Source organism: Monopterus albus, unplaced genomic scaffold (genome assembly GCF_001952655.1).
Source record: "Monopterus albus unplaced genomic scaffold, M_albus_1.0 scaffold1.1, whole genome shotgun sequence".
Lineage (NCBI taxonomy): Eukaryota > Metazoa > Chordata > Actinopteri > Synbranchiformes > Synbranchidae > Monopterus > Monopterus albus.
Genome location: NW_018127881.1, coordinates 4,406,834 through 4,434,065, shown reverse-complemented (window position 1 = coordinate 4,434,065; position 27,232 = coordinate 4,406,834). Strand labels below are relative to the sequence as shown.

The window sequence follows — 27,232 nt, the reverse complement described above, 5'->3', positions numbered from 1 at the left end:
TTTTATAACTCTTTGAGATTTGCTGTGAACAAACCAACAAATAAACCAACTAAACCCAACAAAAACAGAATCTCCTTGGCAGAGGTAATTACTGACTTCACTTTTAATGCATGATTAGACATGTGAGAGCAGGTTTATTTGAGCAGCAATAAGATGAATATGGACAATTTAATGAAGTACACGAGAGAAAAAAAAAGGTATTACAAGTCCATTACATTTAATTAACTTAGCCTCGACACCTATCTGGCAGAAGTAAATGAAGGAAATAGTGTAAACTGATATAGAAAATCAGGGAGATGGCAAATATTCTCCTTTTTTGGAATATAAACAGTTTTCTGGTTATCAACCAGCATATACTGTGTAAGTGCAAGCAGAAATGAAGAACATTTAAATGACTTGTAGCCCAGGCATACTGCAACACTGGATTTAGCAGAGAGGACGCATACACATGGTGACAGAAACTGATTTGTCAGTCATGAGGTATCATGGCAAATGAAGTGAGTTTCCACACATGACACACAGAGCAACTCTGCTTTAATTCCAGGCATTAAAGGAGCCCAAGAACCTTAACATGGATTATTCAGATATACATTCAGCAAAAAATACATACACTTTGCAGTCAGTGCATTGTGTTTGTTGTTTAAAACTCTGTTTTATTATAAAAATGACACAGAACACAAACACACATACACAGTATAATTATGGTTCCTCTTTAGAACATGCTACTATTTACATCATTGTTTAAATTCATGCTGTAGCCTATTAACACATTTGCGTAATGCATAATGTTAACAACAGGAAGAAGAAGAAGAAGTATTTGTCTGGACCAATCAGTGTGCTGCTCTTTACCCAGCGCTAGTCATTTTTCTTTCTGGTGACAACACAGGGGCCAAGAAAGACTGTAAGAATTTAAATTTTATAAGCAACTATGCAGCTAATTCTGAAGTATAACCACCACAAATACTTCATGTTGACATATAAATACCACTGTAATTTCAGAATTGAAACATTTTACGTTGAAAACATTTCTTGTGAATTCATCTCCTTTCTTTTTGAAATTTCCAGGTAGTTTCAAGTTTTGCAGTGTTTTTTTTCCCGCTTGATTTACACAAATTCAGGGAGAAAAACTAAAGTATGCTGGGAACAAACTCATTCATTTTAAAGGCTCTTTCATTGATGATGTGACTGATAAAACATTATCTATAGAACAACAGTTCTCACTTTCCTTTGTCAGATTTACCCCCAGTTCAGTTATTCCTTCATTGACATCCAATATCATCTTCCTAATGCATTTTTACATTTATTTTGAACCAGATATTATTGAACACTATTGATTTTACACTCTTAATTATTTTTCCTATAATATATGCTGACACTGGTACCTGTTTTTCAGTAGATCTTACAATGACCACTTGGAGTGACAGCAGCTAAGATTTATTAGGGTGTCCTGTGCGTTCAGTCAACCTTATCCAATAGTCTGTTGGTTACTGTGACAATAAATATACTAAAAACTGGCATCACACCAATTTGAGCATCTATTTATGGTTTATTTTACCCCAAGACCCTAATATGGGGATTGTCTGTTTGGAGTTTTATTAAACCATAATTACTTTCTTCATATATTTTCTTAGTTATGGAGAGTCCCTGGGACACGAAGGCCCCTGGCTGGGAGGACAGACTGGATTGGTTATCATTAGTAGCCTGGATGTTCCTGTTTTCATCTTGGATTTTGGAACTTACTGTAACTCAGATTTTTAGATCCAGAAGTGTCCACATTAATCTAAAAACATTGGCTTTTCTGTTTGAATGTGTGAATCCTAAAACAAAACACTTAGAATCTGAAAGCTGGAGATTCTAAAGAGACATTTTCCAACCACATGAATTCAGACAAATGGTTTTCCAAGTAAATTGTATTAATCCTATAAATTCAACAGTAAAAAGCCATTTTTAACTTTGTCATTAGGTGTTTAGCTGCTCAAAAGACTCAAATTCTTGTGGCTGTTTTACTTGCACTCCTCTGCACACTAGCAGGTATGTCTGTGAAGTTATACCACAATCACATCATGTTGCAGCACTTTGGCTCCAGGTTTGCAAAGCTTGTGTCTGATGTATGAGAGGTCCAAAGAACATGAAAATACTGCAAGGCATGATACATGCTCGATTCTGCAGCTCTATTTGGATAAAGCAAACGGCTCTGGATATGTACTGCATGTTGTATTAGAGGTTTTGTTTGATGTAACACTTGCCATGTTGAGATTTTTTTTTAAACCTGCATTTTGCACATGAATTCGCCTTCTCTTAACAAGTGAAGCTGCATCTTACATTTCAGGTTCAATTCTCTATAAAAACATCTTGTCTTTGACAGAAATCTCATGTTGTTTCTTCAGAAACTATTGAAGCGGACTACAATATGTAGGGTAAACTACAGCATGAGTTAAAGAAAGGCATATAATCTGTTTAATGGATTTCAAAATAAAATAAGATAGATGGCACTGTTTTAGGAAGCAACAGCATAAATCAAGAGAACCACAGTTAAAACTGTCATTGGTAAGCCTTCTAAAATCCTTACTTTGTCCATGGACAAGTAAGGTTTCACATCCAAATGGTCAACACAGCTCAAGACAGACTTCAGATGGCACATTCAGTGTCCATTGCTACTTTTGAATGACCTTCACTATGTAAAAAAAAATTCTTTCTTAATTAAACAGTGAAGCTAATGTACTTCCTACTGCTGTGTCACATCAGGAAAGGCACCCTCGTATTCATGTCCTACAGTAGATCTGTCCCATGGCACAGAAATGTTTATTGCACCTAAATGCATAGATGGTTCCTTTGTGGCAACACAAAATAAGCAACAAAGAACAGTGTTATCCCTGCCATACTGTGTATTACTGTACTGTATGTATCTCCTTCTCAAATATGAGATAATAAAATGAAGATAGATTTGTCTTATATGCTCTTGCAACATGAATTGCTTTATTTGGTGACTTTGACTTTATTCTTTCTCTATTAAATCAGTTTGCATTAATAACTCTGCAGAAAATAAGTCAATACTACAGTACTCTCTATTGTTAAGTTATAGCACACTTATTAGCGAGATACAATACAGAATGTGGTGTATGCAGATTAGTGGGGGAGGTAAATAAAGCATGCTCTATAAACAAAAGATTATTTCCAGCATGGTCTTTCCCAAGACTTCCATTCAGTATCAGCACCCTAAGAATCAGTTTCTAAGTTTCTTCAAATAAAAGAAGTCAATCATTTATGAATCAGTCACCCAATAAGTCAATGCCACTCCTCTCAGTATACACTAATGAGTGAAATGTGATGCTTATAAAGAGTTTTTATGAATTAACCATGAATGAGCAGATATTTTAGGATGTCTCTTTTTTTGCTGAGCAGGTTTCATGACGAGTTGTCATGTATTAAGTCATGGGTTTCATGCAAAGTAGGGGTTGGGGTTGATTTCTGAGTTAACGCATTAGCTGGTTGGTGAAGCATGTTACTTCTTTGCAGCCAAGGATGCCAGCTGACCATCAATATCCTCCTCAGGCTGCAATGGATGCCACTGGGCAATGGGGCGGCGTGGATTAGCCAACATGTCAGACCAGTGCTTCAGACCTAAGCCAGTTGCCTTGCTGCCCACAAAGATTTTTCCAATGGCGTCATTCTTACCAATCTTGTCATAATCAAACACTGTGACTGCCACCAAGATTTTCTAAGTAGGGAACAAAAGAGAATTTGAAATTTCTGTGTTATTAGCTTATCACATCATTAAAATATCAATGCAAGTTCATTTAAAAAGCACCTTAAAAGAAAAAAGACCAGGTCTGACTTGTACTGTACCTGCATCTGTTCTAGGGGGATTTCAAAACTGAAGGATTCATTATAATATGGGTTCAAAGTGTTCTTCTTCACTGTCGTCTTCTTTTTCTTCAGACGCTTCCCCCCCTGCAGCAGCTGGATCTTTACATAGGGATCTGCAAATTGTCAATATGATCAGCAATAGAGAAAATCAAGTTTTAGTAGCATTGTTTAAGGTTCTGCTGATATTTCTACAATGTATTCCTTCACTTTAATGTTCTGACTGACTTCTGTATCACTTTGTCATCACATTCTATGTGCACTTGGACTTGGAGAATTACAAATAAAGGACAAAGCACGGGTATCTTTTATTTTATCACCCTGACAAATGCCTGAAGTGTCCAAAAGCTTCTATTTAACATTAAAAAGCTACAGTAAGTGTGCAGAGATTCTTTTCTCCATTTTTACTGTTTATATTACAATATAATGCATTTTAAATGCTCAAAACCACAATCATAAAAACCTTTCTTACAAGCACCAACCCCCAAAAAATGTAGTCATGTAAATCTTTTTTACAACAGTTTGAACAGATTATTCTACCAGATAATCCACAGGCGTCCATCTTTTTCAGGTTCTTCGCCTCCAGGATGCAGACGGTGAGTTTCCCGGCGGTGGGGACATAACGAAGGGAGATGCAGATGTCTCCGAGTTTCTCGGGCTGAGCAGTCAGCACAAAGACAAGAGACAGAAATGACACATGCTCATTAGAAAATAGCAACACACAGCTGGTTATAGACTGATACAAAGTGCTCTCGGCCACTGTCTGCTGTATATTAAAATATACTCTTAAGCAGATATCAAGGTCTTTTTGTCCTTGTGGCAACTTGCTCAGTTGTAATTGCTTAGAATTGCACAGTTCTATCAAGATCCAGGGCAGACCTGAGATTCTGAGCCTCAAATGTTTTAGCATCTACTGAGATTACTGAGTTAGCAAAGTAAATGTAACATATCATTAATTATTTAAACATATTTCAGCCTCATATTTAATAGACACACCAGTGTCTTTTGGATACATTTCTGAACATTTGTTGCATTAATATAAGAAAAACAATCCATACAGTGATTCTGCTGATTGCCTGAGTGTTTCTGCAGTTTCATAAAATACATCTTTTTGCAACTTACTGTTATTGATCACTTAACTGAATTATCCTTAAAGGTTAAGGCCGGTGTTTTTCTGTATATTTTTCCTTGCTTAAACCTAAACCATACACATTTTGGGGACTTTTTTTCAGATACTGATCGACACCAATTTGGTGCTAGAGAATATTAATAGCAGTATAATTATGATGTACATATAATTGTAATTCGTTGTAATGATTGGGTTATTTCACCCTGTGCAGTGCTGTGGTGCACTGATGTCCACTGAAGTAAACCATAACAGCCTTTAGGTAGTAGAATCAAGTCATTGTTTGCAATAGTATATTCATGGGATTTGTTGGCAGTAATACAGTACTATCGCCACACTTATTTGATTCTCGACAGCACCTCCTCTTGATCAGCACTCTCCAGATCCCGCCACTCCTCGATTGGCCGTCCAAGGTCAATGGTGTTCATGGGAAGCTTCACCTCTCCAATGACGTCGTGCTTGGAAAATCGGTCATAGTCATAAACAGACATCACCAGGGTCTTCCCACCGAGCTCCTCATAGGGCACCTGATGAACAGGCAGAGGGTTATGGCTTTTTTTTTTCCTCATTAGTGTTAGGCTATTAAAATGAATTACATTCTCAAATATGAGTAAATTAAAAGAAAAGTTCAGAAACTAGTTTTAAAAAGTTTACTAAATACTAGATTACATATTTTCAAAAGGGGTTTCATCATGTGCTCATATGAACCTGTGCAACAACAGGAAAGCCAGATTGACTGGAGAAGATCATTATCTGGGCTTTACTATTTCAGGTAATAACCTGTAAATGATTCAAAGCAGAAAAAGAAAAGCTTTTCTCACCTAAATAAATGATACGCTCCAGCTATCATCCTTTGCAGACACCCTGTTTAGACTTAATAAAAATATTTCAAGTTCAAAAAGTACAAAGTATCGGAAATGAATCTAAACAGTCAAAGGCACTCTGTAGAACAGAATTGGTTTTTGTTTCTGCCGCAAATTTGCAGACAGGCAAAGGTTCCAGAATGACCCAGAGTCACTTGTAATGTCTCTGTAGGCCTTATTAGCCAGGACAGAAATGAGCAGCAAGTGGGTATACACACCCAGGGAAACTCAACAAGACACAATAAAGTCTTAGCACACTTACACAGTATGAAGGACACACAGACGGGGGTGAAGATGACTTCTCACAGTCATCCGTGTGTGTCTTACTGTATGTCTCTCTTTGTGTTTTCAGCACCACAGGTTAATATGAAAGCAAGATGTACACCTTTTCAGCACCAATTTCTGTGTATGCTATCACTGCAATAATGTACAAAGAAACTTACCTTGAAGACAAAAGTCTCATTGAAGACAGGGTTCAGTGTTTTCTTGTGCACTTTGGTATCAAACTTCTTCTTCTTGTCAGGGAAGAGCAGGACTCTAACGTAAGGATCAGAGGTTCCACCTGAGTCCATGGACATGAGGTCGGCAGCTTGAAGGATGCCAACCGTAAGCTGTATGCAGAGGGCAGAATGTAGATGACACGAACCGTCAAAACAGAATTTCATCAGGCATAAAAAAAAAAAAAGAATCTTGTTAAAAAACATCATCTGACAACTTAAGCCTCATAATCAATGACCACAAATGTCTTGTCTGACTTTAGTGTCACACGGTTGTCAGTAATATTAAAAAAAAAATTTCTCTACTACAGAATATTGTATTTTTCTACGCAGCATTTATATACACATTGTAAGTATAACTTTAATCCTGGTCTTTGTTCTGTTTTATTTTGATTTAATTTAAGGCCAACCACTGACAGTATGTGAGAAGAAGAGTTGGAGAGAGGAGGAAGATCGAGTGCCTGTAGCCGTCAGTGAAACACGATGGAGGGTCTGTCATAGTTTCAAGACTTCAACACAGTCTCCACAAAAGAATTGAAGGGAGCTAAGTGCTAAGTGCTAAGCAAGGTCACACCAAACAATGACTTTGGACTCTAGAAGCCATTTTGCTTCGAACATTTTGTGTTATAGATAGATGAACTATCTCTACAACTTTGCTAAAACAGCAAAACTACAAAACTAATGATGGCCTAAGAATTTTGCACAGTACTGTGTTTGCAGGGATTACTTTGACATTTTGAGAAATGCACTTAATTGCTTTCTTGCTGAGAGCCAGATGAGAATAGCACCACTCTTATATTATATCTGTCTGTTAAATATAAGGATGCAGCCAGCAGGTTATCCATTTGTTCCTCTTTGCAGTCTTTCTGGTAAAATAACCCAGACAGCTGCTGTTTGTTCCTTCATATTCAATCTAAGGACAAGAGAGTGGTATCAGTTTTTTCATCTAATAGGGAATATGCCACTATGTTAAACTATGGAGACATGAAAAATTCCGATTTTACACAGCTGAAATTGTTCCTTGTGTTAACAAAATAACAGCATTTCTTCTAAAGTGTTAAAACATGTGACAACCACAGACCTTTGTATTTTCAAAGTCATAATCTATAGAGTATTGCAGCTTCCCCAGTTTTTCTTGTTCTTTCTCCTCTTCCTCCTTCTCCTCCTCTGTCAGTCCAGTTTCTCCCTCGTCATCATCATCATCCTGGGGTTTCTGTGGTGTGATGGTAACAAAACAAGACACGATGTTATAAGTCAGAGGACTGGGGATCAGGCTACAGGAATCCCCACAATAGCCAGCATGCCACAAACACTGGAGCTCCAGGAGATTTTTACGTGGGAGTTACATGTTTTGGTTACCGCTTACCTGCACAGCACCTGATGATAATAACCAGGAATTTATTATTTACAAGAGGAGAAATGTCTATTGTTTACATAAATCAATACAGTGCATGTTTATACTTTAGAATAATTCTGCACACCTCGTCTTCAGTGTTTTTGAATCGTGGGATAATTTCTTTGACATGCTTGTGCAGTACAGTGACAGCCAGTGTCAATGGAGGCATTGCATGCTAGTTCCACTAAGAGGGGTAACTGCAATAGCTTAAAAAAATAAATATAAGGACACATCTCTTGTTTGTCAAAGGACTGATTTTCAAGGTCTTCAATTTCACCAAATGGTAAATATTTTGTTGAGGACCCCTAAGGAACTAGCTCACAACTGCAAATGCCAGTGCATATTAAATGATAAAAGGCAAATAAGACATACTATTCAGTGCAGGAGATGGTTTTCAAACAACCTTTTGCTGACCCAGACTTTTTTTTTTGAATGTGTTGTTGTATTAAAACCCTACACTCACAGTTTTCATATTTCAAACTTTAACCTGCATATGTTATTTCACCTTTAAATTTAAGTGGCACCAAAATGCCTCCCTTTTCAGTTCATTGTTACTACAATAAATAGTCCAGGATTAAAGGGCAAGGACAACTATTCGAATAAAGTTAGTCTTATTATTTCTGCGGTATTAAATTAGAGCGTCAGAGTGCCACGGTGCTGAGTCCCAAAACCTGGTACTGGGTTAACATTTTTCACTTCTGGTCCCCTTGCCCTCACGTCTGTGTATTTTTTGAATGGGTTTTGTTTAGACACCTGAAATGAGGTCTGTGGTTAACACAAGGTCTAAAGATTGTCATGTTTTGTTTTATGAAATAAAATACTGTATGTTAGTAAACACCCTGCTCATGATTTTTAAGTTTTTATGTGTATTAAAAAGGTAAACAAGTGACTAAATGAGACTACAGAGGCTGTCACAGATATTAACTCACAGAGATTCATCTGCTCACTAGGCCGCCTTTACAGTCTCTTTATGTTTAAACTCACGCACTTGCAAACCATTCTAACTGACACAGCCGTGATCACTAACAAAATCCTGTCACACTAAGAGGAAAGGATTTTGTAGAAGAGGTAAGTGCAGTAAGTTGGAAGCCACGATGATGACGATGAAGCCATGGGGCCCCGTGGTGTATTTTTTTGATAGTCTAACATTGCTTTTTTTTTTTTTTTTTTACTTCTGGCTTAAAAAATTATAAAAGTGGTGTTCACTTGTGATGACTATCTTGCTGAACAAAACACGCAAGTGTCATAAACCATTGGTTTTCACAGAGAAATCCCTTTGGCTTTCTGTCGAGAAAACCAGGGTGATGCCAACTTACGGGTTGGCATACATTATCTATAGGGCACTCTGTTGCAAAGATGAGTTTGAGTTTTAATATTTAAATCTTTTTTCAGGCCACCCCACGTCTCCCCATTCTACCTTCTCCTTGAGTATTGCAACCTAAATACAGATTTTTGAGTATTTGGCTCATCATGCAGTTTTATCATCATTGTTTCCATGTCTCCCAAACAACCAACCATGCCCTTTATCACATGCATTGATTATTAGTGTTAAAAGTGTCTTGCATATCATCTCTTCATCCAATACTTTCCATATTGGTGTAAGTTACAGTTACATTGTCCCAGGAACAATGTGTTAGATGGTTAGACCCTCCTCTCTGGGGTTTATGGAGCACATCATAGCTTTCCATTCTCAAGCTGTCATAACATAAAAAAAAACTAGGGAGACAAAGAAAAAAGCAAAGGAAGCTACAACTTTCATTCCATGAACCCCCCCCCTCCGCCCCTGGGGCCAGAGAGTGTCAACGTGAGCTGTCCACCTACCGTAGAGCAGGAGTCCACCACAGTCAAGAAACACGAGGCACACACAAGACAGACACAAAGCAGGAAAAAAAGGAGGAGAGCAGAGAGAGGAAGAGATTCAACTCACAAGACACCAAACACACTACAAAAAGAGAGGTAGTCGACACCACCACCACCACAGCTAAGATGAGAAATGACACACTTGTTTTAGCTGAGGACAATAAATTCACACTGTGGACACTAACTGATTACTTTAATTAACCGTCACTGGAGCGCAAGGCAACATATGGTGATGTCAGCTAATTAACCCCCAAATCATTTGCTTTTCTAGCATTTATCCTCTAATTTACTGCACTTTGCATCCAACCATAGCCGCTCTAGGCCTTCATCAATGCAGTGTTTAATGCTTGGATCTTCTAAAAAAATAAAATAAAATAAAACTTTGCACCTCACAGTGCTCATTAGTCTTTGCCGCTTTGAAACAGTGTGTCATTTTTCACCACAAGTCACAATGGGATACATCGTGACCTTGTTCAGAGCAGGACAGGTGTTCACATACTGTATTATTTCTGTCTGTCCATTCAGCTGCAGCCTGGGCTAAAACAGCTGCTGGCAAAAGATCAAATCTGGTTAGCCAGACACATTTAAATGAATAAAAATTAATGCCATAAAAATAATGAAAGTATGAATAAATAATTAAAAGTAGCATAGTGGAAAGGAAGAAGAGAAAAGCATCACTCAACACATCCTGTTTCCCTGACTTTTCAGCAAGTAGGAAGTATGAGGCATCATACCTCACCACCCTGCATGTTCTTCATGTTGAAGCCATCCTTGCCCTTCTTCCCTTTCTTGTTCTTTTTCTTCTTGCAGCAACATTTTTTGATTATGCAAAAGCAGCAGGTGAGGATGAGCAAGGCGGCCACCACAGCAATGGCAATCAAAGCCCATGGAGGCACTGTCAGTTTCCAAACAGAGAAAAAAAGTAATATTTTGACAAATTATAAAGCATTTTGAACCTCAACAGGAGTCGGGAATGCATTGCAAGAATGCTTACATGGGATTTTATCAATTTCATTCAAGAATTTGCTCTTGATTTCTTCAAACGCGTTCCTGGTGATCTCTGTGTTGTTGGAGCCAGAGGTGTCCATGGCAGTGGTAGAGATGGCAGCTGGGGTGGGCGTGTTGGTCACGGTGGTGGCACCAGTGGGCTCGGCGGCCGCCCCGGCCTGTGACCCTCTGAACAAGTTGAACTTCATTGTCAAAGACTAGGCGCAGTGTCCCTGAGACACACAGAGTTCAGAGAGGACAGATAAACCAAGATAAATAGCTGCAGTGTGACTTCACAGATGAGAAACAAAAGTGACTGATGCCAATAGGCTGGTCACTTAAAGACAAACAGATTAAAGATTTTGCTAAAAATGGTTGTTACAAACATTTAGCACATTTGGCTGCAGAACACAATATTGAATACATCTGACCAGTGTTCAGTTTCTTCTGGCTGAGTGGTCCACTGGAAAAAGACTAAACTGATGTGAACAAACAGTGATGAAACAATAAGTCAGGTAATAAATTAGTAGACTGACAGAATATTGAACAAAAGTTCTGATTGCCCCAGGTTCCTGCTTCTCAAATGTGAAACATAACTAGAATTTCTTTGAATTTGGGCTGTTGCCTGGACAGAATAAACAGTTTAAAATGTCACTTTAGGAACCTTTTTTTTTTTCAAATAGTCTGACATAGTCGACTAAATTATTAATCAATCATCTTAATGATAAAAATAAAAAACAATTAAAATGAAAGTGATATCTAGGTTCAGCCCAGCCTAACAGCTATTTAAGTTAATTTTTTAAGCCATTATGAACAAGAAAACAGAAATCTGTTGGTGAAAATCAAAATGAAAACAGCTACTAAGTGGAGCTTGTGGTGGGAGGCAGTTTTCACTGCTGTTTCTAAGGTCAAGGATGAACTTTGAACCTCAGCTTTTATTTAAGTTACCACAAATGAGAAACACTAAAAAAGTGGAAAACTGGACTGGGCAAACTCCAGCTGATTATAAAGGTCAAGGGGTATGAAGCGCCTTAAAATATTGTAACTACTTTTATAATTTACCTATGGATAAAGATGGTCCCATCTGTTTGAGGAGTGATGAAGATCAAGAGCTGCAATAAACATACTGAACCCTGTGAAAGTTGGAGGGATGTAATAACAGACAACCCCAAAGTCATCACAATCAATTCTGAGCATTGTTAGTGAAGGATTAAACAGAAACCCGTTATGTAAATGACCATAAATCCTCAACAAAGAAATTGTATAGGATATAAAAGCCCTAAAAGTTGAGACATCAATTATGCTGATGATGTGACAATTTACTGTCTGTCTGAAGAATGCGCAGAAACTGATATGATTATCCTCCCCACTTTGAGCACAATGATCTGCCAGAACAGAAGAAATCCCAAAGAAAGACCAGAACAGATGCTGTAAGGAGGCAGGGAGACTGTTAATTGGTAAAGGCATAATAGAGAAGCTGGATACTGCTATAGTGTGTCTTCTGTTAAATATGAAGTTAGAGCCAGGCACCAGTCAGCTTAGCTTAGCTAAGAACTGAATAACAATATCTGAATACTTGATATAATACAATAGGAGGAGCTGATGAATGAGTTACTTGTCTGAGAACCAAAGTGTTTCACTTCCTAGTTTCAGCTTCCACTGATTAGTTAGTATAGAAAACAAATGGCAGATCAATTATTTATCATTTTTATTAGTTGCAGTTCTTAAGTAGAATGAACTTGACACTAAAATTAAATGACAAGGCTGCAGTCTACAGTAAATCACTGTCGCCACAAATCAGAGACTAATCAAAATGTCTCTTCACAAAGCTCCATCTTTTATATCCTCTGGAAATTCAGGCCACCACAAACACCTGATAAAATCAATTTACCTCCCAGCCTCGAGCGAGTATTATATTATTTATTCTCCGTCCACTCTTTGCATGACTATATGAGCAACAGCAGCATTAGCGTTTACTGCTGAGCGTGAAGCTATTGACGCTCTGGTCTAAATGAGAAAAATGCTGCAGACAAACATTTGACAACTGTAGCATGCATTCAATCTAGATTCAATTAGAACAAATGCATTTTAATTTGGTGCAGACAAAGGATATCTTCTTTCTTTTAGTAATTTATTTGAATAAAGCAGACAGCACTGTGGAGTGCAGTTTTGTGGTTCCATTCAGTGTTTTTCCTGCAGTAGCCTATGATACATTTCTGGGAACGGACTGTCTGACTGGTATTATTTTCACTACTGAACATGAAGATTTAGATGCAGCATTTGCACTTTCATGCCCCCTCCAGGTCAACGTAATGCCAAAGAAGAATTGGCAACTTGACAACCTTGTTCACTTGTTCTGTAGCTACAGCACCACCGTGCTTATTAGTTTTTGCTTCAGGGTGAAAAATTCAAAGGACAAAGTGTTTTGATGGGAAACACCACGAAATTAATACAGTTTCAAGGAAGCAGAGAGATGTGATTCTGTCTGTTATATTAATCCTTTGTAGCTGTATATTACTGCTGCAACTGTTGAGCCATTGTCTTGTGGAGATAGACAGGCTTTTTTTTCAGGAAAAAATGAGGTGTACATGTGCATGTGCCTGAGTGTGTACGTGGGAGTACGTCTCAGTATCAGTGCTGAATTTTTTTTGTTTTATCTCCCTGTAAAAGCACCATAAAGAAAAGAATCTGTCTCAGTTTAAAAGACGGACTGTTAACATCAACTGTTTGAATGAGAAAGGGCAACAGCTGAGTGCAGGGTTCCACAAACGCAAACACACAAGTTCATGTGTCAAATTAAAATGATATAGAGTGAATCTTTTGCTACAAAGGTGTTTTGCTAAGCAGGCACACAGTAAATGTGAGGATTTGTGCATGAAAGTGACTTGGCAGACCTCAGACTTCTCCATCAGCATCTGGCAAACACAATAGCCTCATCCTCAGTGGCTCACAGTCCACCGGTCGATACGTTTTTCATTCCAGCATGTGTTTAAGGGTGACCTTAAATCCCTACTCTCATCTCAGTTGGTAGGATTTGTCGTCAAACACACACTGTTCACATACAGTAGAGGCCTGTGTGTTGTTTGCCAGCTGATCATTGTTGCTAAGCAATCCTGACAGTCTATCCAGAACTGCCCACAAACTGCCTATAGCTGAGGTGATGAGCCAAACAAATAACCTGATGGCTTAATAAGGCCAGTCTCAAGTCACCATCTGAGTGATGAGCATGTGCATGATATGAATGCCAACTGCTAAGGTTTATCTGCAACAGGCGTCCTTCCTAAAAAATTAACAACCACTTTATGTTGGTACAAAGAAACATCATCTCTAATCACCTCGGATGAAACAGTAGCTATAACAAACCAAAATTCATGACAATTCCTGCTTTCTTGATCACAGCAAAAACTCAACACTCTAACTTCCTTAACTTAGCTTATGCTTTCTGTTTGCAGTGAGAGGAACAGTGATGACAACACAAGCACACCAGAACACATCCATGGGCCCCCCTTTCTAGTTTTAACTTAGTGTTTACCTCTGTGCCATTAGTGCTCAGTCCTTATCAGTACTGACCGGCATCATATATCCACACACAAAAGGCTCTGACTCATCCTGATTCACAAGGATATTCATGTACAGAGAATACGGCCACAAATTAATAGTTCACAGTCAGTCATTTAAAACACTCTAAAATAGCTGCTCTATGTTCTGGTTGAATGTTTTGATCATATTCATATCACATAACTGCTCTGTAATTTAAAAGATCCAAAACAAAACTCACCAGTCAGATGTGGTGTTCACCTTCACGAGGCAGCCCATCCAATATCAATAACTGTTTGGACTACAGTTGCTCAGAGCTGTGGTAGCATAGCCTGAGCTCCCCACAAGCAGCGACTGCAGTCTCTTCACTGCAGTACTACACCCCCCTCCCCTTCCAATGCACACTATCTCCCCAGTTTTCCACCCTTCTGTCACACACCTCCCTACTCCCTCTTTGTCTCTCCCTCAGTGTACTCATACACGCAGCCTTCTTACCTCTTCCCCCACCCCCCTTCAACCTCATTTGCGATGCAGCTCACACAACTGATTGCAGCATGCCGCTCTTTGGTCCAGCATTAGAGGGAAGTTGTAAAAGATCAATATGCACAAGCACTGGGATGTGGCATGTTTGAATAAAGCCACAGTTTGCACAGATCAGAGGTGCACCTCAGCAGGATACAAGCCTAGGTGGCCCAGGTAGAAGGACGGCAGACACACTCTTAAGAGTGTGTTGACCGCATCATCTCCACAGTGGACATTTCACTGGGCCCCTACAATTAATTGGATCTCAACAATTGATCTCAGAAGTGCCATATAACCCACTGAAGGGATCCTTGCTTGTTAAACCCATTCATAACAAACAAGTGAAACCAAGAATGATTTGGTCAACTTGTCTGCTTTTCATTGGCTCCTCAGGGGACTTGTCAGTGATGACTAGAAGAGAACAGATTGCAAAGCATCTTGTCCAGCTGCAATACAAACAAAACTGTAGCCCACAGTGTCAGGTTAAAGTGTAACCTCATGAAATAACTCATGTCTGACCAAGAAGACAAAAACTACTTAAATACCTAAATGACCAGCATATGCATATACACACATTTTGACAGAACAGTTTTCAGATAAATATATCCAGTGGTATATTTACAAGTTATTGCACTGAGGACTTTTGTCCTGTTATACAGTCATGGGTTAATTGTTTGTCAGTGTGATGGCCTGGGGGAAGAAACCATCCCTGTGCCTGGTTGTCTTGGTGCACAGTGACGTGAAACGCTGTCCAGAGGGGAGGAGTTGTTAGAGTGATTTTTATTTTATGCACTATAACTAAATTACTGAATTTCATTAGATTTATGGCTGTAGCTAAGGGAGCTCATAGTTACTTATCGTTCCTCTGGACCGGCGGACCCAAAGGAGTCTTGCTACGGTAAGGCTCCAAATTTATTAAAATAGATTAGACGTAGATGAGAAAGCGTCAAAGGGAAAACAGTTATGCACACACACGCAGGCAGAACAGTTTTAATTAAGTGAAACGGAAAGCAATGCGTAATATAGAGCAGTTAGTTGAAACCAAAGGAAGAAGTGAGTGTGTATGTAGGAATTAAAGTAGAACAGGTATTCTTCCCCTTCCTAGGGCGCTGTCCACGATGATTGGAGCAGAGAAGACGATTGGAGGACGGACGGATTGAAGGACCAATAACGGGAGAGTTAAGTCTAAACCACGGCTTCTCCCCAACAGTTTTGACCCATTAGATAGTAACATCTTTTCATACAAATATTGTATACCACTAAGTTGAGGTCAGTCTTTTCTGTTTATCCTAAACAGTGAAGATCCATGTGCACATGCTAATTTTGATACGTTAATGCATAATAAATTTCACACTGTGAAATATATATCCTCTTATTAGTCTTCTCTTTTCAATATAAAAAGAACTCGCCTCACAGAGTTCAAACAGTTTGTGTCCAGGGTGTGAAATCTTCTCCGAACTCCTTCTGACCAGTGAGGTGTACAGGTCCTCCATGGAGGGCAGGCTCACACCAATGATCTTTTCTGCAGTCCTGACTGTCCACTGAAGTCTGTTCGTGTCCTGTTTGGTTGCTGAGCCAAACCAGACAGTGATGGAGGTGCAGAGAACAGACTCAATGATTCCTCTGTAGAACTGTATCAGCAGCTCCTGGGACAGGTCGAACTTCCTGAGCTGGTTCAGGATGTACATCCTCTGCTGTGCCTTCTTGATGATGGTCCTGATGTTGGACGTCCACTTCAGGTCCTGGGAGATAGTGGAGCCCAGGAACTGGAAGGTCTCTACTGCTGATACAGTGTGGTTGAGGGGGTAGGGTGGGCCGGGGCCCTTTGTAAAGTCCACTGTTGTGAAAGTGTTCAGCTCCAGGTTGTTGTGGCCACACAACAGGGCCAGCTTTTCAACCTCCTGTTTGTACACAGACTAATCATCGTCTCAGATGAGACCGATGGCTGTTGTGTCACTGGTGAACTTCAGGAGTTTAACAGAGGGGTCTCCTTGATGAAGTCATCACTGTAGTGGGAGAAGAGCATTGGGAAGACCACACATCCCAGGAGGGTGCCTGTACTGACTGATCGGGTGCTGGATGTTGTTTTCCCCAGCCTCACCTACCACGTCCTGTCTGTCAGAAAGCTGGTGATTCACTGACAGGTGTGGGCAGGCACAGTGAGCTGGGTCAGTTTGGAATGGAAGATGTCTGGGATGATGATGGAAAATGGGGATTCAAAAATCTTGATAAAAACTGTAAATCTTCATACAGTAGTTGGGCCTTTAATTTCACTCTGCACGATAAACTCCTTTTAAATCAATATATTTACAGTTACTTGTGCACATATTTGAGCCCTTTTCATTTCCAGCACTCAGTCTTTTCCTTGGCTTTCTCCTTAAACCCTCTTTCCTCCCTTACTGTCCTTGGGGAAATACCTTTCTCAGTTCAGCTAGCAGCTGTCAGGAGCTGGTGTGATGTGGCTGCTCTCACTTCAAGGTACAGTGTAATGAGCTGCTTCTGCCAGAGGGGGGCAGGGATCTCCAACTAAATTGCTGCATCACAGAGAATTTTTTTGTACCAACAAACTACAAAACTATGCGGAGGGATCAGTCTTCCGTGTTTTCTCCAAATGTGCTTCTATCTACTGAGATGCATTTATCAATAGTGAAAGGAACTTGCACTACAAATTTTAGAATACACAGCTATGTTGAAAACTGTTCAAAGATTCTTTTGCTATAGTGCTGAATATTTTTACTTGCTTCTCAATCTTTTTTCTTTTTTTTCCAAAATTGAATTATGTTCTCTTATACAAGATTATCTTAGCATTTTATTTCCAGGACTAAATTAAGTGACCTTGTCATAACTTGAAAGCTAAATGAGTTTCATTAGAAGTTAGATGACTGGTCGACAGGCAGGTATGAGGGAATATCATGGGTATCCAAAGGTGTGGCCTTAACTGAAGCAGCAAGGTGAGGTGATGTTGCTGTTTCATGGTTGTTCTGAGAGATGAAGTTAGGCTTTATTACACCTTTTGGACAGCTTTTGTACACCTGTAAAAATAAGGTTTAAACTGTTATCTTAACGTAAAGACCGGAAACCAGGGGAACAGCTAATCTGACTCTGTCCAGAGGTTGTCAAATCTGCCTACCATCACCTAAAGCTCACCAGTTCATGTCATTTGTTCAGCTGATTGAGTGGCACCCTAAAGAAATTGTGACCAAATGACCAAGAGAAAGTTTGTCACATGATCCTTCCTAAAGCTGCAACTTGATATTTTTACACCTCCGTTATTGTAGCTATAACAAGTCAATCAGTGAACTCTAGGGGGTGCTGGTATATGGATTTGGTTACCCTTGGACTGAGCCTGACTGCAGAAGCTGTTTGGGGTCTTTATACTAAACTAAGGTGTAGCTTCACATATTGTACAGAATATAACAGTAGCATCAATATTCTCATCCAACCATTGGCAAAGAAAAAAAAAAAAAACAATTACTGCATGTATAGTCTATGTTCCAAAATCTCGAACTATGCCATTAACCTTTGAATTTTCCACACCCAGTTATTTATTTGGTTCTGTTCCAGGTTGTGTGACGCAGATCTTCCATTTCTTTAATCAATTCATAGTTTGATGTTACTGGAAATTTTCTCAGATTCTCTTGTTTAGTCTACTTCAGATTGTTTCTATATTGTCAGTAGAGAGTGACAGGGAGATTAGGTAATAAATCATTGTGGTAAAAGTCATCTTTCAGGCCATTAACCTGGGGTGGGCTGTTCTGGGTTTGAAACTATGCAAGGCAAAGGACACAGTCAACTCACTGATCCATTGTGCCGTCTCAGTGGAAGGTTCCTACAGTCAGTAAACACTGGCATCAGTGGCATTTAATGTTTAGTATACGACAGCACTCACTATAAATCTACAGTGTCAGGAGAGCCAACTTAATTCACTCAGAGGCAGATTTAGCGCACAGTCAACTCAGCCATCATTGTAAAATAAATTGCAAACAGGAAACAAAATAGATCAAACCTAAACGGCTGAGAGTCAAAGGAGCCCACTCTTCTGTGGCCAGACAAATTCAATACAAATCTGATATGAAACTAATAGAGACTGATATAAGTGAAATCAAATTTTACTTTGCTGTGTAGAAAATCACATAAGGCTGCTTTATAGCTGATTCAGAAAAAAATTTAAATAACTTTTTCTGGCAGAAATAAACAGAGACTTCAGTCGGTTTATCTTCAATATTCCTGATGCATTTTAGACAAATAGAAAGCAGAAAGGACGAGAAATTAAAACCCTATAGCGGGTCTCTAACAATACAGCGCTAAATAAAACTACAACAGCTACAGTGTTTAATTAGGAAAAATGTTTGCTGTCAGCTAATGTACAAATTCCAGAAACTTGCACCATGCTGATGTTTGAGATTTTAAATGTTTGTTTTTCTTCAACAAAGGTCTTTAATTTGATCATTTCTTTGTATTTCTTAAAGCAGCTATAATCAGTGGTTTTCAAATAACAATGTGATAAAAAACTTGCACAGAATCATCACCACAATCTGCTGCTCCCCTTGACTTGATGCAGCATTTCACTGTGTTTCAGCTCAGTGTCTTGCTGTCAGGCCTGAACGTTAGTGTTGGCTGTACAAAAGGCTCTGAGAGCCCCACTGTACACTACATCACCAAATGAATATAGTGGAATATTAAGTAAATAAAGAGACCAATATTTGGGGGGACCTGGGACCAAAAACAGAGGTAAACAAGTCAGTACTGGACTTACATCCATCAGATGGACAGAAACATGACTCCAAACTTATAATTTTGGTCTTTAACTGCTGGATAAGCAACTGTTGCCTATAACTTAAAAGAGAATCAGCATTGTTTACTTGTTTCTGCTGCCCCCAAGTGACAAAGAAATGCAATTTATGACATCTCCTTGATTCCTTTATTTCATTTGGATATTAGCAGCCCTGAACTTCCATAGCCTCGAATAAAAGAGTCACACAAGAGTATTAAAAGTCACCATTAACAATGAAAACAATAATCATTAACAGCCAGATAAGAAGTTTGTTATGAATGTCATGGTTAAAGAAATGCTGACTGTGCTCGCCAGATGTAATCAGTTAATATACTGCATCTAACCTAGTCTGATGAATCACTACTCCCCTTCTTGATTCAGCAGGTTTGGTGTGAGTTTAGCACAAGCTTGCAGTGCAGCTGCAGCATCAACTAAAGCAGTAATGCTACAGTAGACTTGGTTCACTTGGACTCCCACTGCACTGTGGAATCCTCCAGCTCATTCCTGTCTCTCTCATGCCCTCAGATCATTTGTGGACGAATAAACCTTTAGCTTCCTTTCTACTTTTCATCCTCTCCACAAAGGATGAGTCAGGCCTGAGGACTGTGCTGTGCTGGAATGATAATAGGAGCACTGCTACCAAGGCCCCAGATGATGAAGATACACCCAGAACAGCTGGTCCCAGTGTGTGCCAGTGCTGAATTGTACTGGGACATTTTGAACTATAAAATGATTTGTTTCCTCTGAGGCAAAACAGAGGATGTGGAAAACTCTGCATCCTCTCAGCTCCAGAGAAGAGTGCTGCAATGCAGGGGTCTAACAGAGAAATACCAGCTAGAATGCAGTTTGTCAGCTGCTCACACTCTTTGTCCATTTCCTGAGATGCCTGGTTTCTTCCGCCCCTCTTTGTTTTTCTTCTTTTATTCCACTCCCTCCAGACTCCCATCTCTATTTGTCTTGGTCTCTCACACACATGCACACAGCTGTGGTTGTACTCTGGCTAGGCTGCAGCACAGACAGTAGTAAACAGAAAGGTGGATCTGTACACAAGCTGCAGTGTTTCATCGTCTGGGAAATAACAATTGGTCAACAAGGTGACCGTGTATATCTGCTCCTGTGTGTGTGATGCCATAACTGTCTTACGGTGAAATTATAACTAAACTGTAAATGGCCATATTTAACCCCAAACCTAGTTTATTAAGAAAGCAAGAGGAATTGGGCGATGTAGGGTATCTTTAGCCAGACAGTAAAAAATATACACACACAAAGCTGTAGGATTTTGGTTATTCTGTACCTTCACTAGTGATTTGACAGTATAGATATTAAAGGAAATGAGGGGACAGAGATGAACTTGAACTATATAACCACCGGAATAAACCATCTGCAATAGCAGAGTTATCATAGCAAGAAAAGCATGGGTGGAGCTAATAATTGTTAAGGCCCTGTACAAGCACACAGGTGTTTTTCACTGATTAGACCTCTGCTCAGGTTGTAAGTCAGAAGTGTTATGCTGGGAAATACTGTATGTCTGGTAAACAAATTCCATGTTCTAATAAGAATGATAAAGGTTTAATTTGTCCCACCTTATCAGGGTCAACAAACCTGACAGTAAAGTGGTAAAGATGTTAATCAAACGAGCTCTGTTGCTGCACACCGACACAGTCCTGAGATGAGGCACTGAGGGTACTGACAGACGGACTTCCTCTCCCATTGGTTTTGGCCATCTCATAATTCATATTTCCAGGACACTTGTAAAAAGTCCTTAGGTCTCAATGGGCCAAACTATTAATAATAAGGTTCACAATAAGAAGAATAACAAAAGTTCAGACTAATGCCAGCCTTGTCCTTATCCCCAACTAAACAACATAGTATGGGAGTTATATCACAGTAACACCCTGATGTGGGAGAACATGCAGAATGAGCTAATGGTCCATCTTCAGATTAGCTTCATCAGCTAACACGCCTCCTGAATCAGCCATCCGCCCTTTGAACTCACCCAGGGTTGCCCAATACAGCACAGCAGAAGAGACGTTATTTTAATCACAGCTTTTAAAGTGGACTAGAAAACTGGCAACTAAAATGTAGCTCTGTCACCAAAACCAAATGTCCTTCTTGTGTCCATTAGGCATTAGAAGTAAACACTTTTATGCAGCAGTATATTACAGTACCATTTACTTAGAGCATGTGTAAGTGAAGGAACTGTTTTCAAGTGGAAAACATTTCTAATCTCTGGGGTAAAACCAGCAAGAGTAAGTAAGTAACTGCACAATATCTTTCTTCTAAATGTTCCCCGTTAAACATACTGTGCATTAACTTCAAGCCAAACTACTGCAACAGTCCCATTGGTGAGGAAAGATTTAACTGAGACAGTCACATCAAAAATTAGGTTTGATTGGCAGGAAAGTTTGATATATAAAGGAAAAAGGCAACAATCTGTTTTCATGCTTGTAATATTAAAAAACAAAGCATATACTATACAACAGTAATTTTTTCCTTGATAGCTGATACACTGAACAAAACTAGATTAACTCTTTACAGTCATAAATAACGAAGTCATACACAAACACTCCCCCCTTCCTCCTAATTCTAAAAATAACCTGACCAATGATCAACTAGCACTGGATACTGGTGCATGAGGGTGTGACCTTAAAGGAGGAAGAGGCTGACATTAAGGCACAGATAGGGTGGAAACAAAGATGGAGACAGTCGAGTCACGTGCATAGTCTTCACTGAGGCAATGAGAAACTTCTTAAGTAAATCTGACAAGAGACAAACCCGTGGTTTAAGGCAATATATCATATAATTTGGCATTTTTTAAATCATTGTGGAAATACATGTAATCATTTGTCTCTTGCAATGATATGATGATCACAATTACTGAGAGCTGATGATAGCAGTGACACTGAACCAAAGCAGTAAAGTTGCAGGCTGAAAACCAAATACTCCGTCGTTGTCTTTCTCCCTGCATGCTGGATTTCTAACCAGCATTGGAGACAAAGTGTTTATAAAGTCAAGTACATGTTGTGTCAGTAAATCTATTTCATTTTCATATTTTTTTCAGCTTTTCCCTCTCTGTCTGTCGTTAGCCATCGGTTCTGTACCGGAAAAAAATTCCTTGTGTGTAACGTACTTGGCCAATAAAGGTGATTATCCTTATCCTTTCTCAGTCTGAATGCAACCTAGAGAAAAAGGACCAGAGGTTCGATAGCTGGGCTGTGTAGTGGCACACCTCTCCTTTTTAGGCAGGACGAGCCTCATAACAAAGCCATGCTACTGTATCTCAGGCAGAGACATGTTGTGCTAATGGCTTTGACAGAAAACGCACTGCAGCACCTACAAAGACATTGGTTCAGACGCTTTTCTCACAGTCCGCAGAACTATCTTGACATCACTGTGATAGCTGCTAAAATGTTTCTCAGCACAGAATCATCTTCAAATGCCATTTTGTCAACCAGCATTACAGTTTAAAATGATTCAGGCATACAACACACACATCACTGTGTATAAGACCATCATCAGAGTGCTTCGTGTACATTGATGCACCTGACTGCCTGTGAAAAGGATCTCAGTCTAGTGATGACAGGAGTATAGGCTGCAGCACAGAATCCCATTTCATGAACCATCAAACAGAAGGAGTGATCCAGGTGTGCACACCTCTCCTCAGGATGAGTTTTAATGTGGGAATTTGATGCGAGGCCTCCTGACTACTGCAACAACTGTCTATAACAAGAAGCACTACTGGATTCAGATTTATTTTACAAAGCCACTGAACAGGCATCATCATCATTGCATACTTTACAGTGAGACAGATATGGACCAGCTGAGCCCTACTAAACCAAAGACCATAGACTGCATATAAAAATGCACCAGAGACACAGCTCCCAGAAACAAAGCCCCCTGGTGGCTGGCTGCAGTATAAATCATCCTCCCTTTTATCAGATGGGACGTGAGCCAAACAAAAAATTCAACTCACAAATGATAGATGTTTCTCCAAAAGATGATTTGTCATTTTAGGTAGATGATATCACACTGAACTGTGTTCAAGTGGTCAATTTCCCCTGACAGACTGGCGACCTGGTCAGGTTGTACTCTGCCTCTCACCCAGTGGGATTGGCACCAGTTGGCTCCAGCACCCCCGCAACCTTCTTCAGGGTATAGGCGTAGGGTAGGCAGTATAGATAATAGATGGTAATTTTTCCTGATAATTTTTTAAAATAAGTTATTTGATGATATTATAAAGGGTGTGTTTGGGGTGATTTTCCATCTTTTGACTAGTGTTACCACAGCTCCATCTCTGGTTGCTACTGCACAGAATCTGGTTGCAAAATCCATAACAAAAGCAAGATCCTTATGACACACTGTCTGGATAAGGTGAATGTCTGTACCTAAGTTAGTAGTAATACATCCAGTAGTTGTTGACAGACAGACTAACACGGCCTTACTAGGCCGACTGCTAGTGCAGCTAAAAAAGATGTGTGCTTGGATATGTTTATCAAGGCGGCTAGAGAAGAGGACACTCAATAATATTGTCTTGTATAAAAAATTTCATGCTGAATAATCACCAGACAACAAGCACAGGCTGCAAAGCTATATGACTAATCCCCTCTCAGTGTGCAGGCAAATGCAAATTCAGCAAGAAAACACAACTTTAGATGCACAGTGACTTTCTCTCCTTGTCATAGTTTTTTTCAGACTTCTGACTTTATAAAACCTTTTATTTTATTATTGCTGTTTAGATTTTTATTTTCCAGGAAAACCCTCACTTCCTTGTCATTTTATAAAATGTACTGCTTTACTACTTTGTGCTCTCACAATCTAATGCTCTAGCCCATTTAATTAGTCATATGAGGGAATTAACCATGACTGTCTCAAATGGTTATTAAAACAGATACTAGAGGAGAAGATAACATTTTAAGTGTATGTTGCTATTTACTAAGCTTAAGCCTGCTCTCTTATTGTACTTTTAGGTCACACATTCACTATACATTTACACTCTGTACCATCTCCTATTTGAAGATATGCTACTTTTCACCTGTAAAACATTTTTTGCACCAAGCCGCACATTACGGGACAGAAAAGCTGTCTGTCAGCTTCAGAATAGACACACTGCTGCTACACACACCCTGATTCACCTCTTCTGATGTCAACGGTAAGTCTTCATTTGGCACTACACACTCAGGAGTGTCCCAGTCATGTACTCATAACACCCCCAGGGACTGAAGAAACCACTGCATCACGGGATCTGGTTATACTGCTGCATCATCATCAGCCCAGGGGCTAACAACACAGTACCGACACAGATCATTCATCTAAATCTGCAGCTAAAGCTAAATGTTTTGTTATCAATAAGCAAAACGGAAGAATATCCACATGGGAGCTTCATTTGGCACTACACACTCAGGAGTGTCCCAGTCATGTACTCATAACACCCCCAGGGACTGAAGAAACCACTGCATCACAGGATCTGGTTATACTGCTGCATCATTATCAGCCCAGGGGCTAACAACACAGTACCGACACAGATCATTCATCTAAATGTTTCGTAATCAATAAGCAAAACGGAGGAATATCCACATGGGAAGTAAGGGCATACAAGGAGAATGTGGCACAACTAAATATCAGTGTACATTCCACCACAGTAACACAGTCAGTGAGGAAAATAAGTGCCTATAAAGCATTTAGATAAAAGGTATAAACCCAGTAGTTTAACAGCTACTAGTGCAACACAGATTCAGCCGTGAGCTCTGCAGACTCTTAGGTGGGCCTTTCACTTTTGCTGGTTCAGCGGATTTGACTTGCATGCATCCCCTCAGAGCTTTTACTGAGAGATGGCCCTCTAAAGACTGACACACTGTAAAAAATGTGCCAGTAAAGAAATACAGATGGGAAAAAAAAAATCTGTCATCTAATGCTTTTCTTGTTCAGAAAACTATTTACCTTGAAACCAAAAACCTCTAGATTATAATGAACCAATGAAAAGAGCATATTTGTTTTCTACAGTACAAGAAACTCCCATCTCAAGTTCTACTCTCACACACGTCTGTTTTCATTATGAAACATTATACTGCAGGACTACATGATGCTGCGCACAAGGCATGAGGGCTCCCAGTACCGGCATGCTGTAAAAGTTCCACTGACAGATTTGCTATTACTAGAGGACTCTGCATTGAAATGAGAGGCAACTGACAAAACACTAGCACTGTCTGCTCTGATTGCCCCCGAGCCACTCACTCTCTCCCCCTCTTCTCTCTGCAGAGCTTTTCTTGCACATTCAGATGGATGTGCAATGAGACTAGGTGCCTCTGTGACAACCTGGTACACAGCAGAGTCTCTGTAACTGATGAAGTTCTTCTGGAAAGAAAGAAAAAAGCAACTTACCTTGAAGAGAGATGTGCTGCCTCTTAAACAAGGAGCAGAAGCAGAGAATAGGGTCAGATATGCTCTTGTCAGAAAAAAAAAATCTTTAACTTTGGTTCAACCCACTCAAAAGACGCAGCAACCCCCCTCCCCCCCGCCCCCTCGACACTCACAAACAAGACTTTTCTGGGCTCAAGGTGCTGCTGAGGTGCACTCAGATCAGGCAGACAGGAGTGGACGCACTCACACAGATTAACATTGTACTCGCACACTGAAATCAGCACAAGCATCAGAGTCGGTGCAGTTCCACTGCTGTATTTCCCGGCACTGTTTGCTCATTGGCTGAGGAGCTACTCAGTAAAAACCCTCCTTCTTAGCAATCGGGTATGGGGGGAAGGGCGGTTCTCTGGCGCACTAACAACCCCAAACAGATGGAGTGCTGAGCTATGAGAATTAGACGCAGGAGGAAAGGGAGGGAAGTGTAAAAACAGGGGAATCGAGTGGTGTGTGGAGGGTTGAAGATATTTAACAGCGGTCTGCAGTGGTTCTGGCAGAGCTCAACTGACTCCCTGCTGCAGGAACCTGAGTGCAGTGAGGGGTGAAGACCAGAGAGGGGAGGTGGAGAGGAGGGTAAGAAGGGGTTACCAGTCTGCTTAGGATGATTTTGCTGCAGTACAGAGGCAGGCAGAAGATAGATGGGAAGTTGTGTTTTTTTTTTCCCCAGTAGCAGTTAAGCTCCAGCAAGAGCAACACTCATTCATATCTATACCGCTTATTCCTGAACAGGGTCACTGGGGGGCTGGAGCCAATCCCAGCTGACATTGGCCTGTCCACCATGGACAGGTCGCCAGTCTATCACAGGGTTGACATGTAGACAAACAACCACTCACACACACTCCTATGGACAGTTTAAAGTCTCCATTCAACCTAAGCTGCACGTCTTTGGACTGTGGGAGGAAGCCGGACTCAACAGCAACATGAAAAGGCAAATAGCTCCTGCCTTGCTTGTTTACAGGCATCTAACATGTAACTGGTGAATATTTTATGACGAGCTGCAGGAGTGGCACAGATCACAGCTGCCACCCCATCAGGTAGACACAACTGATTAAACAAAAAGTACAAAAGTCATGAAGAAGTCAATTGGTATGTTATTGCAGGGTGTGCAGAGAACGCCTGATGCTGCCTACAGACAGTGCAACAATTGGCATGTTTTGTGCCAATTTATTTCACAAGTGTTAATGTCAGATATACAGTATAAGAAGAAAAAAGAATTAAAAACATGTCTGAACATCCAAAGCAGTTTTTGTTGCTATTTTTAAGCTTCTTCCTACTAAATATTTCTGTGCCACTATTGTCACTTAAGTTGATTTAAGTTTCACCAGTTTTATTAGACTTTCTACACTGGACAGTTGGAGAGAGCTGCATCACAATGCCCACACAGTTCTCCAG

At 39.9% G+C, this 27,232-nt stretch overlaps 1 protein-coding gene across 4 annotated transcripts; it reads right to left on the bottom strand.

Moving 5' to 3' along the window:
* Nucleotides 1-108: 108 nt before the first annotated feature.
* LOC109970427 (synaptotagmin-2-like) lies at nt 109-26,140 on the bottom strand. Of its 4 annotated transcripts, XM_020618165.1 has the most exons (10): nt 25,957-26,140; nt 25,805-25,826; nt 10,601-10,826; nt 10,341-10,501; nt 7,432-7,563; nt 6,297-6,464; nt 5,350-5,517; nt 4,405-4,522; nt 3,847-3,980; nt 109-3,718 (listed from the first exon to the last, which is right to left on the bottom strand). In XM_020618165.1, the coding sequence occupies exons 3-10, from the start codon at nt 10,800-10,802 to the stop codon at nt 3,503-3,505; spliced, it is 1,299 nt and encodes a 432-aa protein (XP_020473821.1). In that variant the 5' UTR covers nt 10,803-10,826; nt 25,805-25,826; nt 25,957-26,140; the 3' UTR covers nt 109-3,502. The 4 variants fall into 4 exon arrangements, with proteins under 4 accessions (XP_020473821.1, XP_020473667.1, XP_020473912.1 ...); XM_020618011.1 differs by lacking the exon at nt 25,957-26,140 and having other exon boundaries at nt 25,805-25,942; XM_020618256.1 differs by lacking the exon at nt 25,957-26,140 and having other exon boundaries at nt 7,432-7,554; nt 25,805-25,941.
* Nucleotides 26,141-27,232: the final 1,092 nt, after the last annotated feature.

Bases quoted from the DNA above. Each gene is read 5' to 3' on its own strand.
- LOC109970427 (XM_020618165.1), bottom strand. From the start codon at position 10,802: ATGAAGTTCAACTTGTTCAGAGGGTCACAGGCCGGGGCGGCCGCCGAG. The intron at 10,502-10,600 runs GTAAGCATTCTT...GGAAACTGACAG, and splicing joins TGAAATTGATAAAATCCCAT to TGCCTCCATGGGCTTTGATT. The intron at 6,465-7,431 runs GTCTGTGGTTGT...CTCTGCATACAG, and splicing joins ATGACTTTGAAAATACAAAG to CTTACGGTTGGCATCCTTCA.